This window comes from Oncorhynchus nerka, linkage group LG1, assembly GCF_034236695.1.
Source record: "Oncorhynchus nerka isolate Pitt River linkage group LG1, Oner_Uvic_2.0, whole genome shotgun sequence".
Taxonomy (NCBI): Eukaryota; Metazoa; Chordata; class Actinopteri; order Salmoniformes; family Salmonidae; genus Oncorhynchus; species Oncorhynchus nerka.
In genome coordinates, this window is record NC_088396.1 from 4,673,548 (window position 1) to 4,686,906 (window position 13,359).

The 13,359-nt window shown below is 43.5% G+C and overlaps 1 protein-coding gene across 2 annotated transcripts in view; it reads left to right on the plus strand.

Annotated features, from left to right (window-relative positions):
- Positions 1–10,539, plus strand: part of nalcn (sodium leak channel, non-selective) — a 291,484-nt gene extending 280,945 nt beyond the window's left edge. For both annotated transcript variants that reach the window (XM_029647141.2, XM_029648174.2), the window contains 6 exons: positions 1,530–1,645; positions 2,001–2,158; positions 2,428–2,578; positions 4,681–4,827; positions 6,556–6,667; positions 6,884–10,539. In XM_029647141.2, coding sequence (XP_029503001.1) covers positions 1,530–1,645; positions 2,001–2,158; positions 2,428–2,578; positions 4,681–4,827; positions 6,556–6,667; positions 6,884–7,026 — 827 coding nt within the window. In that variant the 3' untranslated portion in view covers positions 7,027–10,539. The remainder of the gene's footprint in view (positions 1–1,529; positions 1,646–2,000; positions 2,159–2,427; positions 2,579–4,680; positions 4,828–6,555; positions 6,668–6,883) is intronic.
- The last annotated feature ends 2,820 nt before the right edge of the window (positions 10,540–13,359 follow it).

Below are 13,359 nucleotides of genomic sequence, written 5' to 3' on the forward strand. Positions count from 1 at the left end.
GTGTGACTGTCTCATAAAGCACAATAAACAGTTTAATCTCTCCCCATGACAGTTTAGCACTGTTATTACTGACATCATCAAACCTCGCCGTGCAGAAATCTGGGTCCACCTGTGTGTGTGTGTGTGTGTGTGTGTGTGTGTGTGTGTGTGTGTGTGTGTGTGTGTGTGTGTGTGTGTGTGTGTGTGTGTGTGTGTGTGTGTGTGTGTGTGTGTGTGTGTGTGTGTGTGTGTGTGTGTGTAAGGACAGTGGCACAGTCTAAATTAATGTCAGTGGTGTTTAGGAAGTGAGACAACATCAACTCTAGCTATCCATCTCCCTCTGAATATGATCTGGCATATACAGTGGGGCAAAAAAAAGTATTTAGTCAGCCACCAATTGTGCAAGTTCTCCCACTTAAAAAGATGAGAGAGGCCTGTAATTTTCATCATAGGTACACTTCAACTATGACATGGGAAAAAAAATCCAGAAAATCACATTGTAGGATTTTTTATGAATGTTTTTGCAAATTATGGTGGAAAATAAGTATTTGGTCAATATCAAAAGTTTCTATCGTTGTGGTTTTATGGACTGTGTCTGTTAGAGCAACTTGTCCCTTAGATGCCTACAGTGCTTGATGCTGTTAGTGTTGTAGGGAAATGACTATGTATAACATTTCACCAGTCACCAATCATTCACAATCCATTTACTGAAGGCTATAAACATCTAATTGCAGGTGCCATTAGCGAAGCCCATGTATGGTTCTTCGACCTCTCCAATGCTAGTTGGAGAATATGCCATGAAAGGTGTTGTTCCCCAGAAAGAAAAACAAGAATTGATGCTAGAGAATTAACAAAGGGTCACTGACAATAACCAAAATGAAACAGGTGTGGTTTTAAGAGAGGTTCTGAAAGACACTCATGGGGGTGTCCACTGAAAGTTGACTAGCAGCAACTGGGACCTAAAAGACATGAGCGCCCACTAAATTGGCCCAAAAAGAGGCAAACAAAAGAAAAGACCACACCAAACTTAGAAGCAAACCAAAAAGTGGAACAAATCAAAAATAGGGAAGATCTGATAAAGGATTGTTGGTCTAGGAAATCATATTTGGAGAGACAACTAAAGGTGTTAACCCTCCACGTTTCTCAAGACCACTGGAGCACTGAACCAGCCACTCTTAAATAGCACCTGGGCCAGCAAGGTAAAGCATCTTTCCACTAACGAGATGACCAACCAGAACAGGTATAATATATACTGACTAACGAGGTGACACCAGTCAGTGCGCCCCACGTGCTAATGTGCTAGCATCCAACTTCGAAATATAAATGGATAAGCCAGATCCTGTAACAAAGGTGATAAATCAGTAAACATAACTGGAGCCATCTCTTCAGTTTTTAAGGCGTAAAAGTCAGTATGGTAGCAAATTCTAGATGTAAATAACTCTTGCATGAGATGTCATTGTTGTGTCCCAGACATATCTGCTGCATGTAAGTATACTACATTGAAATGTTCAGACATGTGAGATAACCCCAGATATGTGTGTGTTTTGCAGCCATCATTGTGGAGAACTTCTCTCTCTTCTACTCCACTGAGGAGGATCAGCTACTGAGCTACAACGACCTCCGACACTTTCAGATTATCTGGAACAATGTGGATGACAAGAGAGAGGTGAGAGAGAGAGGGAGGGAACCTTGTGGGGAGGTACGGTTTGGAAGTGGAGGAAAGCTGGAGAGATGGATGGATGGAGGGAGAGTGAGAGAAAGGAGAGATACAGAGAGAGCGGGAGAAACCAACTGATATGATATGGAAGAAACCATGTGGAGACGCAAGGGTTGGAAGTGGAGAAGAGCTGGAGAGATGGGAGGGAGAGTGAGAGATAGAGAGAGCTGGAGAAACCAACTGATATGATAGGGAAGAAACCATGTGGAGACGCAAGGGTTGGAAGTGGAGAAGAGCTGGAGGGATGGAGAGAGGGAAAGAAAAGTGTAGACAGGTGGGGTGACCTTTATCCACTCTCTCTCAGGGAGTGATCCCAACATCGCGGGTGAAGTTCCTGCTGCGTCTGCTGAGGGGCAGGCTAGAGGTAGACCTGGATAAGGACAAGCTGCTGTTCAAACACATGTGCTATGAGATGGAGAGGCTGCACAACGGAGGGGACGTCACCTTCCACGACGTGCTAAGGTGACAATAGCACACACACATAGACACACATTCCACAACGTGCACACTAAACACACATGCTTAATACTAATATAGGTTTTTTTGTGTGTGGGGGGGGCTGTATTGCTTCCCACAGTGTGTTTTCATATTGTTCTGTAGTCCTATTTAGTTCTTGTAAAACATTATATAGTTGTCGTTTATTAGGATGTATTTTAGCCCACAGTTATTTTAGCCCACAGTTACGTCATTCTTCTCTTCTTTCTCTTCCATGTCCTCCTGTGTTTCTGCAGTATGTTGTCATACCGTTCAGTGGATATCAGGAAGTCCCTACAGCTGGAGGAGCTGCTGGCTAGAGAGCAGCTGGAGTACACCATAGAAGAAGAGGTGGCCAAGCAGACCATACGCATGTGGCTCAAGAAGTGCCTCAAACGCATCCGTGCTGTAAGAGATCCAAACATTAAGAGCACCATACTTTATTGACTTGCACCCCCTCCCCCCTCCTTTTGCCTTAAGCACCGCCTCAATTCGTCCGGGCATTCCACAGGGATGCTGGCCCATGTTGACTCCAATGCTTTCCACAGTTGTCAAGTTGGCTGGATGTGCTTTGGGTGGTGGATCATGTAGTGTCTCTTTTTTGGTTACTATATGATTCCATATGTGTTATTTCATAGTTTTGATGTCTTCACTATTATTCTACAATGCAGAAAATAGTACAAATAAAGAAAAACCCTGGAATGAGTAGGTGTGTCCAAACTTTTGACTCGTACTGTGTATATACAGTATATATTATAATTTTTCCAACAATTGTTTACAGACAGATTATTTTCCTTAAAATTCACTGTATCACAATTCCAGTAGGTCAGAAGTTTACATATACTAAGTTGACTATGCCTTTAAACAGCTTGGAAAATTCCATAAAATTATGTCATGGCTTCAGCAACTTCTGATAGGCTAATTGACATAATTTGAGTCAATTGGAGGTGTACCTGTGGAAGTATTTCAAGGCCTATCTTCAAACTCAGGGCCTCTTTGCTTGACATCATGGGAAAATCAAAGGAAATCAGCCAAGACATCAGAAAAACATTGTAGACCTCCACAAGTCTGGTTCATCCTTGGGAGCAATTTCCAGCTGTCATACCGCTCAGGAAGGAGACGCATTCTGTTTCCTAGAGATGAACATACTTTGGTGCAAAAATTGCAAATCAATCCCAGAACAACAGCAAAGGACCTTGTGAAGATGCTGGAGGAAACGGGTACAAAGTATCTATATCCACAGTAAAACGAGTCCTATATCCACATAACCTGAAAGGCCGCTCAGCAAGGAAGAAGCCACTGCTCCAAAACTGCCATAAAAAAAGCCAGACTACAGTTTGCAACTGCACATGGGGACAAAGATCATACTTTTTGGAGAAAGGTCCTCTGGTCTGATGAAACAAAAATAGAACGGTTTGGCCATAATGACCATCGTTATGTTTGGAGGAAAAAGGGGGAGACTTACAAGCCGAAGAACACCATCCCAACTGTGAAGCACACGGGTGGCAGCATCATGTGGTGGGGGTGCTTTGCTGCAGGAGGAACTGGTGCACTTCACAAAATAGACGGCATCATGAGGTAGGAAAATGATGTGGATATATTGACGCAACATGTCAAGACATCAGTTAAAGCTTGGTCACAAATGGGTCTTCCAAATGGACAATGACCCCAAGCGTACTTCTAAAGTTGTGACAAAATGACTTAAGGACAATAAAGTTGAGGTATTTGAATGGCCATCACAAAGCCCTGACCTCAATCCTATAGAACATTTGTGGGCAGAACTGAAAAAGTGTTTGCAAGCAAGGAGGCCTACAGACTTGACTCAGTTACACCAGCTCTGTCAGGAGGAATTGGCCAAAATTCACCCAACTTATTGTGGGACGCTTGTGGAAGGCTACCCAAAACATTTGACTCAAGTTAAACAATTTAAAGCCAATGCTACCAAATACTAATCGAGTTTATGTAAACTTCTGACCCACTGGGAATGTGATGAAAGAAATAAAAGCTGAAATAAATAATTCTCTCTACTATTATTCTGACATTTCACGTTCTTAAAATAAAGTGGTGACCCTAACTGACCTAAGACAAGGAATTTTTACGAAGATTAAATCTCAGGAATTGTGAAAATCTGAGTTTAAATGTATTTGGCTAAGGTGTATGTAAACTTCCGACTTCAACCGTATATACACACACAAACACACACCAAGTGAGTTGATTGTTCTTGTGGACTTACTGCCTTGTGCTGCAAGGTGTTTTGTGAGGACCCACTGCACTCGCTCTCCTACAGTAACCGCAACAGTCATGCTTGAAGGAATTGCCACTTGTGTAGTTTTGTATTTTGAGAGAACCAATTGTTCTGTTTCGTTTTGTGAGGATCCACTCTCCTGTCACTTCCCCTAAAGAATACACAAGAAGTCGTGTTTGTATACACTGTTCCGTAGCTTTTGTGGTTTGTTCTGTGCTGTATAGTATCCTTTGAGGACTCTCTCTCCCTGTCTCTCCTGCTACAGAAGCAGCAGCAGTCGTGCAGCATCATCCACAGCCTGAGAGAGAGCCAGCAGCAGGAGCTCAGTCGCTTCCTCAACCCCCCCAGCATACAGACCACCCTGCCTAGTGAGGACATCAACGCTAACCAGGACCATTCAACACAGCCAGAGGTACACACACCCACACACACACACACGCACAAAATGAATTGAACCACACACACCTCACACCAAATCAAATCAAATCAAATCAAATTTTATTTGTCACATACACATGGTTAGCAGATGTTAATGCGAGTGTAGCGAAATGCTTGTGCTTCTAGTTCCGACAATGCAGTGATAACCAACAAGTAATCTAACTAACAATTCCAAAACTACTGTCTTATACACAGTGTAAGGGGATAAGGAATATGTACATAAGGATATATGAATGAGTGATGGTACAGAGCAGCATACAGTAGATGGTATCGAGTACAGTATATACATATGAGATGAGTATGTAGACAAAGTAAACAAAGTGGCATAGTTAAAGTGGCTAGTGACATAAGAATGCAGTCGATGATCTAGAGTACAGTATATACATATGCATATGAGATGAATAATGTAGGGTAAGTAACATTATATAAGGTAGCATTGTTTAAAGTGGCTAGTGATATATTTACATCATTTCCCATCAATTCCCATTATTAAAGTGGCTGGAGTTGGGTCAATGACAGTGTGTTGGCAGCAGCCACTCAATGTTAGTGGTGGCTGTTTAACAGTCTGATGGCCTTGAGATAGAAGCTGTTTTTCAGTCTCTCGGTCCCAGCTTTGATGCACCTGTACTGACCTCGCCTTCTGGATGATAGCGGGGTGAACAGGCAGTGGTTCGGGTGGTTGATGTCCTTGATGATCTTTATGGCCTTCCTGTAACATCGGGTGGTGTAGGTGTCCTGGAGGGCAGGTAGTTTGCCCCCGGTGATGCGTTGTGCAGACCTCACTACCCTCTGGAGAGCCTTACGGTTGAGGGCGGAGCAGTTGCCGTACCAGGCGGTGATACAGCCCGCCAGGATGCTCTCGATTGTGCATCTGTAGAAGTTTGTGAGTGCTTTTGGTGACAAGCCGAATTTCTTCAGCCTCCTGAGGTTGAAGAGGCGCTGCTGCGCCTTCTTCACGACGCTGTCAGTGTGAGTGGACCAATTCAGTTTGTCTGTGATGTGTATGCCGAGGAACTTAAAACTTGCTACCCTCTCCACTACTGATCCATCGATGTGGATAGGGGGGTGTTCCCTCTGCTGTTTCCTGAAGTCCACAATCATCTCCTTAGTTTTGTTGACGTTGAGTGTGAGGTTATTTTCCTGACACCACACTCCGAGGGCCCTCACCTCCTCCCTGTAGGCCGTCTCGTCGTTGTTGGTAATCAAGCCTACCACTGTTGTGTCGTCCGCAAACTTGATGATTGAGTTGGAGGCGTGCATGGCCACGCAGTCGTGGGTGAACAGGGAGTACAGGAGAGGGATCAGAACGCACCCTTGTGGGGCCCCCGTGTTGAGGATCAGCGGGGAGGAGATGTTGTTGCCTACCCTCACCACCTGGGGGCGGCCCGTCAGGAAGTCCAGAACCCAGTTGCACAGGGCGGGGTCGAGACCCAGGGTCTCGAGCTTGATGACGAGCTTGGAGGGTACTATGGTGTTGAATGCCGAGCTGTAGTCGATGAACAGCATTCTCAACTACAGCAAGATGGATAAGATGGATAAGATGGTAGAGTTTATATGGTTTTCTGTACAGGTCTGTAGTAGGTACTCATATGCCAGGTAATAAACTCGCAGTACAATTTTTTGGGGTGAATGCTCATAACAGGAAATTATACAATGTTTCATACATGTACTATAAAACTTTTCTACACCTACCTACCTGTAGTTGAGTGGTCTCCAACAGCTGCTGAGTCCTACTCTGTCAGACCGTGGGGGATACAGACAGGACTCCTCAGAACGCCCTCAGAGGAAACTGGGCCAGTGGAGACTACCTGCAGGTCAGTCACGTTTGTGTATGTGCGCTCGTGTGTGTGTGCAGTGTCAACAAAGATCAACTCTGTGCTCACGAAACCAATGTGACTGACCAGTGTCAATGTGTGTCGAACCATGTCATCTGCATGACTAACGCCTAGGAATCTAGAAAAATAACATTGGAGCAATGCTGTATGCCAACAGATTCTCACATACTGTCTCTTCTCTCTCTATCTGTCCAGGTCGTACCAGTGTCAAGTCCATGGTGTGTAAGATGAACCCTGTGAGTGACGAAGCCTCCTCGGGGTCAGAGGTCAAGAAATGGTGGACGCGTCAGCTGACCGTTGAGAGTGACGAGAGCGGTGATGACCTCATAGATATTTAAAGGGGAAACTCAGAAAATTCAACCACGCTCACATATCGAACGAGAACTAGGATAGACAACTATAGCTCTGAGCGCTCAGTGTCAACACAGTACTCTGGTGGTTGAAACGTTTCTTGAAACGTTCTTTCAAGGTTTTTTCAAGCATATCCCATTCATACTTGACTGATTGGGGAAGTGACAGCGTGGACATCCTCCTCGCAAGTCTCTCCATCAGCAGCCATCTTACATCTGTGGGACGTTATGATCAGTTTTTTCTCAAAATGGTGGCTTGTGGACACAGGAAAATGTCTCTTGGTTTGCAGTTAAGGCCATTTCAAGAAGGTTGATTGTTAGAAACAACGCTTTAGCTGTTTGGTTTAAAGACTCTATATGAATGTACAAAGCCAATCCCATGACACCATGATTTCCTATGTGAAGACTCAATAGCCCATTTGAAGCCCAAAAAGTCAGTTAAGGTGGCGTCTATAGAATACATAACATACGCAGTATGAGCTACTCCAGGAAGTGATATTGCAGGATAGCTCAGTGCTTCCCCATCTCATTGAGTATCAAAGGTTAAAGTCCGACCGGGATACTGCAGGCTGCAATTTGCAACTAAAACGAGGCAACAAAAAACAAGTCGTCCCCCTTGGGCCAATCCGTGTCATTTTGTAAGTGATGGATCTGTATGGCAAGACTCATCATTCACCCAAGTTTAATCAAAATCGGGCAAGTGGTATCTGAGATTTTGTGTGTGACTTTATGCACGTACACTTGATTACTACAGTGCATCCTTTGGCCAATCAGTGTAATTTTGGAAATGGCGGATCTATGTAGCAAGATGCATCATTCACCCAAGTTTAGTCAAACTCGGGCCAGTGATGTCTGATAAATCGTGTGGGTAAGCTAGACTCATATCCCTGAGGATGGGTGCCAAATTTAATCACTTAGTCAAACGGATCAAGAGATATAAACATGTACCTGTTATTGCGCCACCGTGTAGTCGATATGATTGTTCTTGCATATGTTGAGTTTAAACAGTGTTTGCAACATGTGTACCAAATATTGTTACAATACGGATATCCTTAACTGATTTAAATGCATTTATGTGCCAGACCATGCCCGTGTGAATCTTTATTGGTCAATAGCGGCAAAGTTGTTTTAGCTACTAGTCTGGAAAGGAATGCGTTGAGGGTCAAGTTTCGTGCAGATCGGTCATTCGGTGCCAGAGGAGTAGCGTTTTAAGGTCAAGTTTCGTGCAGATCGGTCATTCGGTGCCAGAGGAGTAGTGTTTTCAGGTCAAGTTTCGTGCAGATCGGTCATTCGGTGCCAGAGGAGTAGCGTTTTAAGGTCAAGTTTCGTGCAGATCGGTCATTCGGTGCCAGAGGAGTAGCGTTTTCAGGTCAAGTTTCGTGCAGATCGGTCATTCGGTGCCAGAGGAGTAGTGTTTTCAGGTCAAGTTTCGTGCAGATTGGTCATTCGGTGCCAGAGGAGTAGTGTTTTCAGGTCAAGTTTCGTGCAGATCGGTCATTCGGTGCCAGAGGAGTAGCGTTTTAAGGTCAAGTTTCGTGCAGATCGGTCATTCGGTGCCAGAGGAGTAGCGTTTTAAGGTCAAGTTTCGTGCAGATCGGTCATTCGGTGCCAGAGGAGTAGCGTTTTCAGGTCAAGTTTCGTGCAGATCGGTCATTCGGTGCCAGAGGAGTAGCGTTTTAAGGTCAAGTTTCGTGCAGATTGGTCATTCGGTGCCAGAGGAGTAGTGTTTTCAGGTCAAGTTTTGTGCAGATCGGTCATTCGGTGCCAGAGGAGTAGCGTTTTCAGGTCAAGTTTCGTGCAGATCGGTCATTCGGTGCCAGAGGAGTAGTGTTTTCAGGTCAAGTTTCGTGCAGATCGGTCATTCGGTGCCAGAGGAGTAGTGTTTTAAGGTCAAGTTTCGTGCAGATTGGTCATTCGGTGCCAGAGGAGTAGCGTTTTCAGGTCAAGTTTCGTGCAGATCGGTCATTCGGTGCCAGAGGAGTAGTGTTTTCAGGTTAAGTTTCGTGCAGATCGGTCATTCGGTGCCTGAGGAGTAGCGTTTTAAGGTTAAGTTTCGTGCAAATCGGTCATTCGGTGCCTGAAGAGTAGCGTTTAAAAAAAAAAAATCTCACAAAATTCTAAATTGAGGAAAATCCATCATGGCAGACTTTATGGCTCCCTGAGGCAAATGTTTTCCTTGTGAGGAGAGGGACCTATGTCCCGAATTTCATGACTTTAGGTCAAATGGGGTTAGCGGTGTGACCATTCAAAGATTGCATTTTCAATTGCTTGTTGTAGCGCCACCATCTGGCCAATCAGTGTAATTTTGTAAATTACTGATCTCTATGGCAAGACGCATCATTCAATAAGTTTTGTCCAAATCTGGCCAGTGCTGTTTGAGATATTGCATGTAACAAACATACTAACAGACGGAGACAGATCCAGAGTCCCCCCTCCCCTTCCCGATTTCATCGTGGGGGTCATTTGTCCTTATAACTTCTTCTGTGTGCGATTTTAAAACAATTGGTTCAAGGACACACATCTGGTGTAATAGAAGCAATTATTGGTACCATGATTGTCTTCACAAAGATTGCCCTTTTCCCATTCACTGTAAGTGGAGATCCTGTTTTCTGCAAACAATGCCTGCAGTATTGCGGTCGACCTTGAACTTTGTGGCTTCAATGAGAGGGGGCAGTCGTTCTCCACTGGTTTGGTGGCTCACAAGAACATCAAACAAGGGTCAATGCCTCAATGCAGAGTTTTGGAACCACTGATTTTGACATCTGTACTTTTCCATGTTGATTTTTTTCTATGCAGGAAGTTTTTATAGTGTCCATTAAACAGAACCTCTATGTGGTACCCTGTCACGACAACCTTTGATTAGCATCACTGTCCTTTTAGTTGTGAATGTCAGGGAGTGTTTATCTGGAAATACAAAATGAGAGTCATATAAATGATCAAGTCTATAAGCTACAGGACATTGTGTCATCTTGCTATTATATCGTTTTAGGAGATTATTTTATTACAATATAGCTATACAATACCGCACCAAAACAATGGATACATATTATTTGTATGTTGTCGCTATAACTTTAATTGATGAAATATGATGATTGAAATGCTTGAACTTTATAGCTATAATTCCGTGTGATTCCCCTGTTGTCTTTGTTAATTGTGCCTGTGTCTCTCCCAGTCTCCAGTGTTTCATTGTACACTTACTGTCAGTTTGCTTATAACCACTTAATTCTATTCGAATCCAGGTTTCATGTTCTGTAGTAGAACAACCCAATGGAAAATAGTTCTAATTAAAGGGTGAAAGGACATATGTTGGTGCATGACTGTGAATGTTCTTTCAGATTAAATTCATTTATGTGTGTGGAATTGTGTGGGCAGAAATATCAGATATATTTTATAAACTATGGCATATAAATCAATTTTGGTTTGTTTGTACAGTATTGCATAATTTCAAATAAAGGCCTTTTGGCACCAACAGTGAGCTCCAAAAGTATTGGGACAGTGACATTTCTTGTTGTTGTTTTGGCTCTGTACTCCAGCATTTTGGATTTGAAATGATACAAATAATTTCATCCATATCGGGTGAACCGTTTAGAAATTACAACACTTTATGTACATAGAAAAGGGGGATACCTAGTCAGTTGTACAACTGAATGCATTCAACTAAAATGTGTTTTTCGCATTTAACCCAACCCCTTTGAATCAGAGAGGTGCGGGGGGGGTGCTGCTGGGTTGCAGCCACAGTTTCAGGGTGTATCAAGAATAGTCCACCACCCAAAGGACATCCAGCCAATTCGACAGAACTGTGGGAAGCATTGGAGTCACAATGGGCCAGCATCCCTGTGTAACGCTTTTGGCACCTTGTAGTCCATGCCCTGACAAATTGAGGTTGTTCTGAGGGCAAAAGGGGGTGCAACTCAATATTACTGTTTTGTACACTCAGTGCCATTATTACCTTCACTTTATGAAGTATCTTATATTCTTATATAAAACATGAGGAAGGGGGCAGCACTGCTAGGGTAGACAGTAGGTCTTTGTAGATAGAATGTGCTATTTGGTTAAAGGGGTAAATTGATCATCAAATAGAAAGGAGGAATAAGGCACTCTTCATATAAATTAAAATGCCTTTATTTGTATGACATGTTCAGTGAAAGAAAGATTTTTTGTAACTTTTATTTATCAGGGGGTCCTGCAGCACCCCTACATCCCCCGGCTATGTCTCATTGTCCATTTTACGCAGCATGCTCCTATCATTGATATTGTCTGAGCCTGCCGGCACACGATGAGCTTTAAAAAATGTTTTTTTAGCAAGTTTTAATTCATCTAATAAAATCAATCAATCCATCATTCAGCTTTCTTAGCCTAGCATTTTGTGTACCAATATATCATTGTACTCTAACCTCTGAATCCCAAATCAGCCCCTAGTATCTCCCCCCTAGGTACTTGTGTAAATCTGAGAGGATTTGATAGGTGTAAGAAATATGGTGGCAGCTCCATCTTGCCCTCTGATAGGCCATGTTTACGGACCCCTATCCAATCCGGTCAGGTCTCCATAAGTGCCTTGCATCTAGAATCTAGATGGTAGGGGCTTTGGGTTGATTTGAGATTAGGGTACTTTTCACTAGGTATCTGGATGAAGGCCAACATGACTTCCTTCTCGTGATGCAAGCGTGTTTTGGTTCATGGGCCCTATTCACCTAATCTCTTTTCATGTGTCTGGATGTATAAAGCATATCGGTATGAGGAAGAAGACAATTGAGTTGGTTAGCTAGGGGGATAATTGAGAAGAGGGATGCTCGGTTTTCAGAACACATCTGCAGCCAAACACTGCAGTGTAGACTGTTCCCTGCTATTTCCTTAGGTGACAGTGCCATCTGCTGGGTGGACGGTGTACTATTAGTTATTGAAACGGGTGGCGAGCACCTTGGTGTGTTGCGCTGTCCTGTGTTATGCAGTCAACGCTGTCGTCCTGACAGAGATGTGTTGTGTAGTTTTTTTGTCGTGTCATATTTTGTTGGGTACAGGGTTAAATGCAGTCTAACTAACCGATGGTGACCGTATGGTTCTCCACTGTGACTGTGTTGGTTTGTGTTATCTTATATTGTCTTGTTGTTTTTATGTTATATTATCTTACCGAACAATGATGACAGTATGATCACAGTATGATGTGAGGACAATATTAGCATTACATTTAAGTCAGTTTTTACTATCTCCTCTTTGGTCACTGTGAGAGTTTCACATGTTGTATCTGAACGTGGTGACATGCCTAATGGTGCTAACCGGAGAAATGTAATTGATATTCCTACTTTGTTTTTCTTTTCCTAATAGGTATAATCCAATCTTTGAGTCTCCTGTTGTTCTGAAAACTCAAAGTAATTTGACTTGTATTGATTTTAAATGCAGAAAAGGTTTTACATTTTGACATCTTAACATTCGTAGTCTACAGTATTATCTAATATCGATCATGTCAAGATCTGGGCCTCTCAGACAGACACTGATATTTGTATTTGATCTGAAACCTGGTTAACTGATAAAACCCTGGACTCTGATGTTTCTATGGATGGTTACAATGTGTTTAGGGCTGGTAGGAAAGGCAAAGGTGGTGGTGTTGCTATTTACATAAATAATCTTCTTTATGTGTCTCTGTTGAAGGCTACCTCCAGTCCTAAACAATTTCAATTGTTGCCTTTAAGTCTTCAGTCTTCAAACTCAAAAATAACATAGGAATCTATCGTCCACCCTCCACCAAGAAGTGTGTACTAATGTGTACTGATTACCAACAACGACGAGACGGCCTACAGGGAGGAGGTGAGGGCCCTCGGAGTGTGGTGTCAGGAAAATGACCTCACACTCAACGTCAACAAAACTAAGGAGATGATTGTGGACTTCAGGAAACAGCAGAGGGAACACCCCCCTATCCACATCGATGGAACAGTAGTGGAGAGGGTAGTAAGTTTTAAGTTCCTCGGCGTACACATCACAGACAAACTGAATTGGTCCACCCACACAGACAGCATCGTGAAGAAGGCGCAGCAGCGCCTCTTCACCCTCAGGAGGCTGAAGAAATTTGGCTTGTCACCAAAAGCACTCACAAACTTCTACAGATGCACAATCGAGATCATCTGTCGGGCTGTATCACCGCCTGGTACGGCAACTGCTCCGCCCACAACCGTAAGGCTCTCCAGAGGGTAGTGAGGTCTGCACAAAGCATCACCGGGGGCAAACTACCTGCCCTCCAGGACACCTACACCACCCGATGTCACAGGAAGGCCATAAAGATCATCAAGGACAACAACCACCCGAGCCACTGCCTGTTCACCCCGCTAT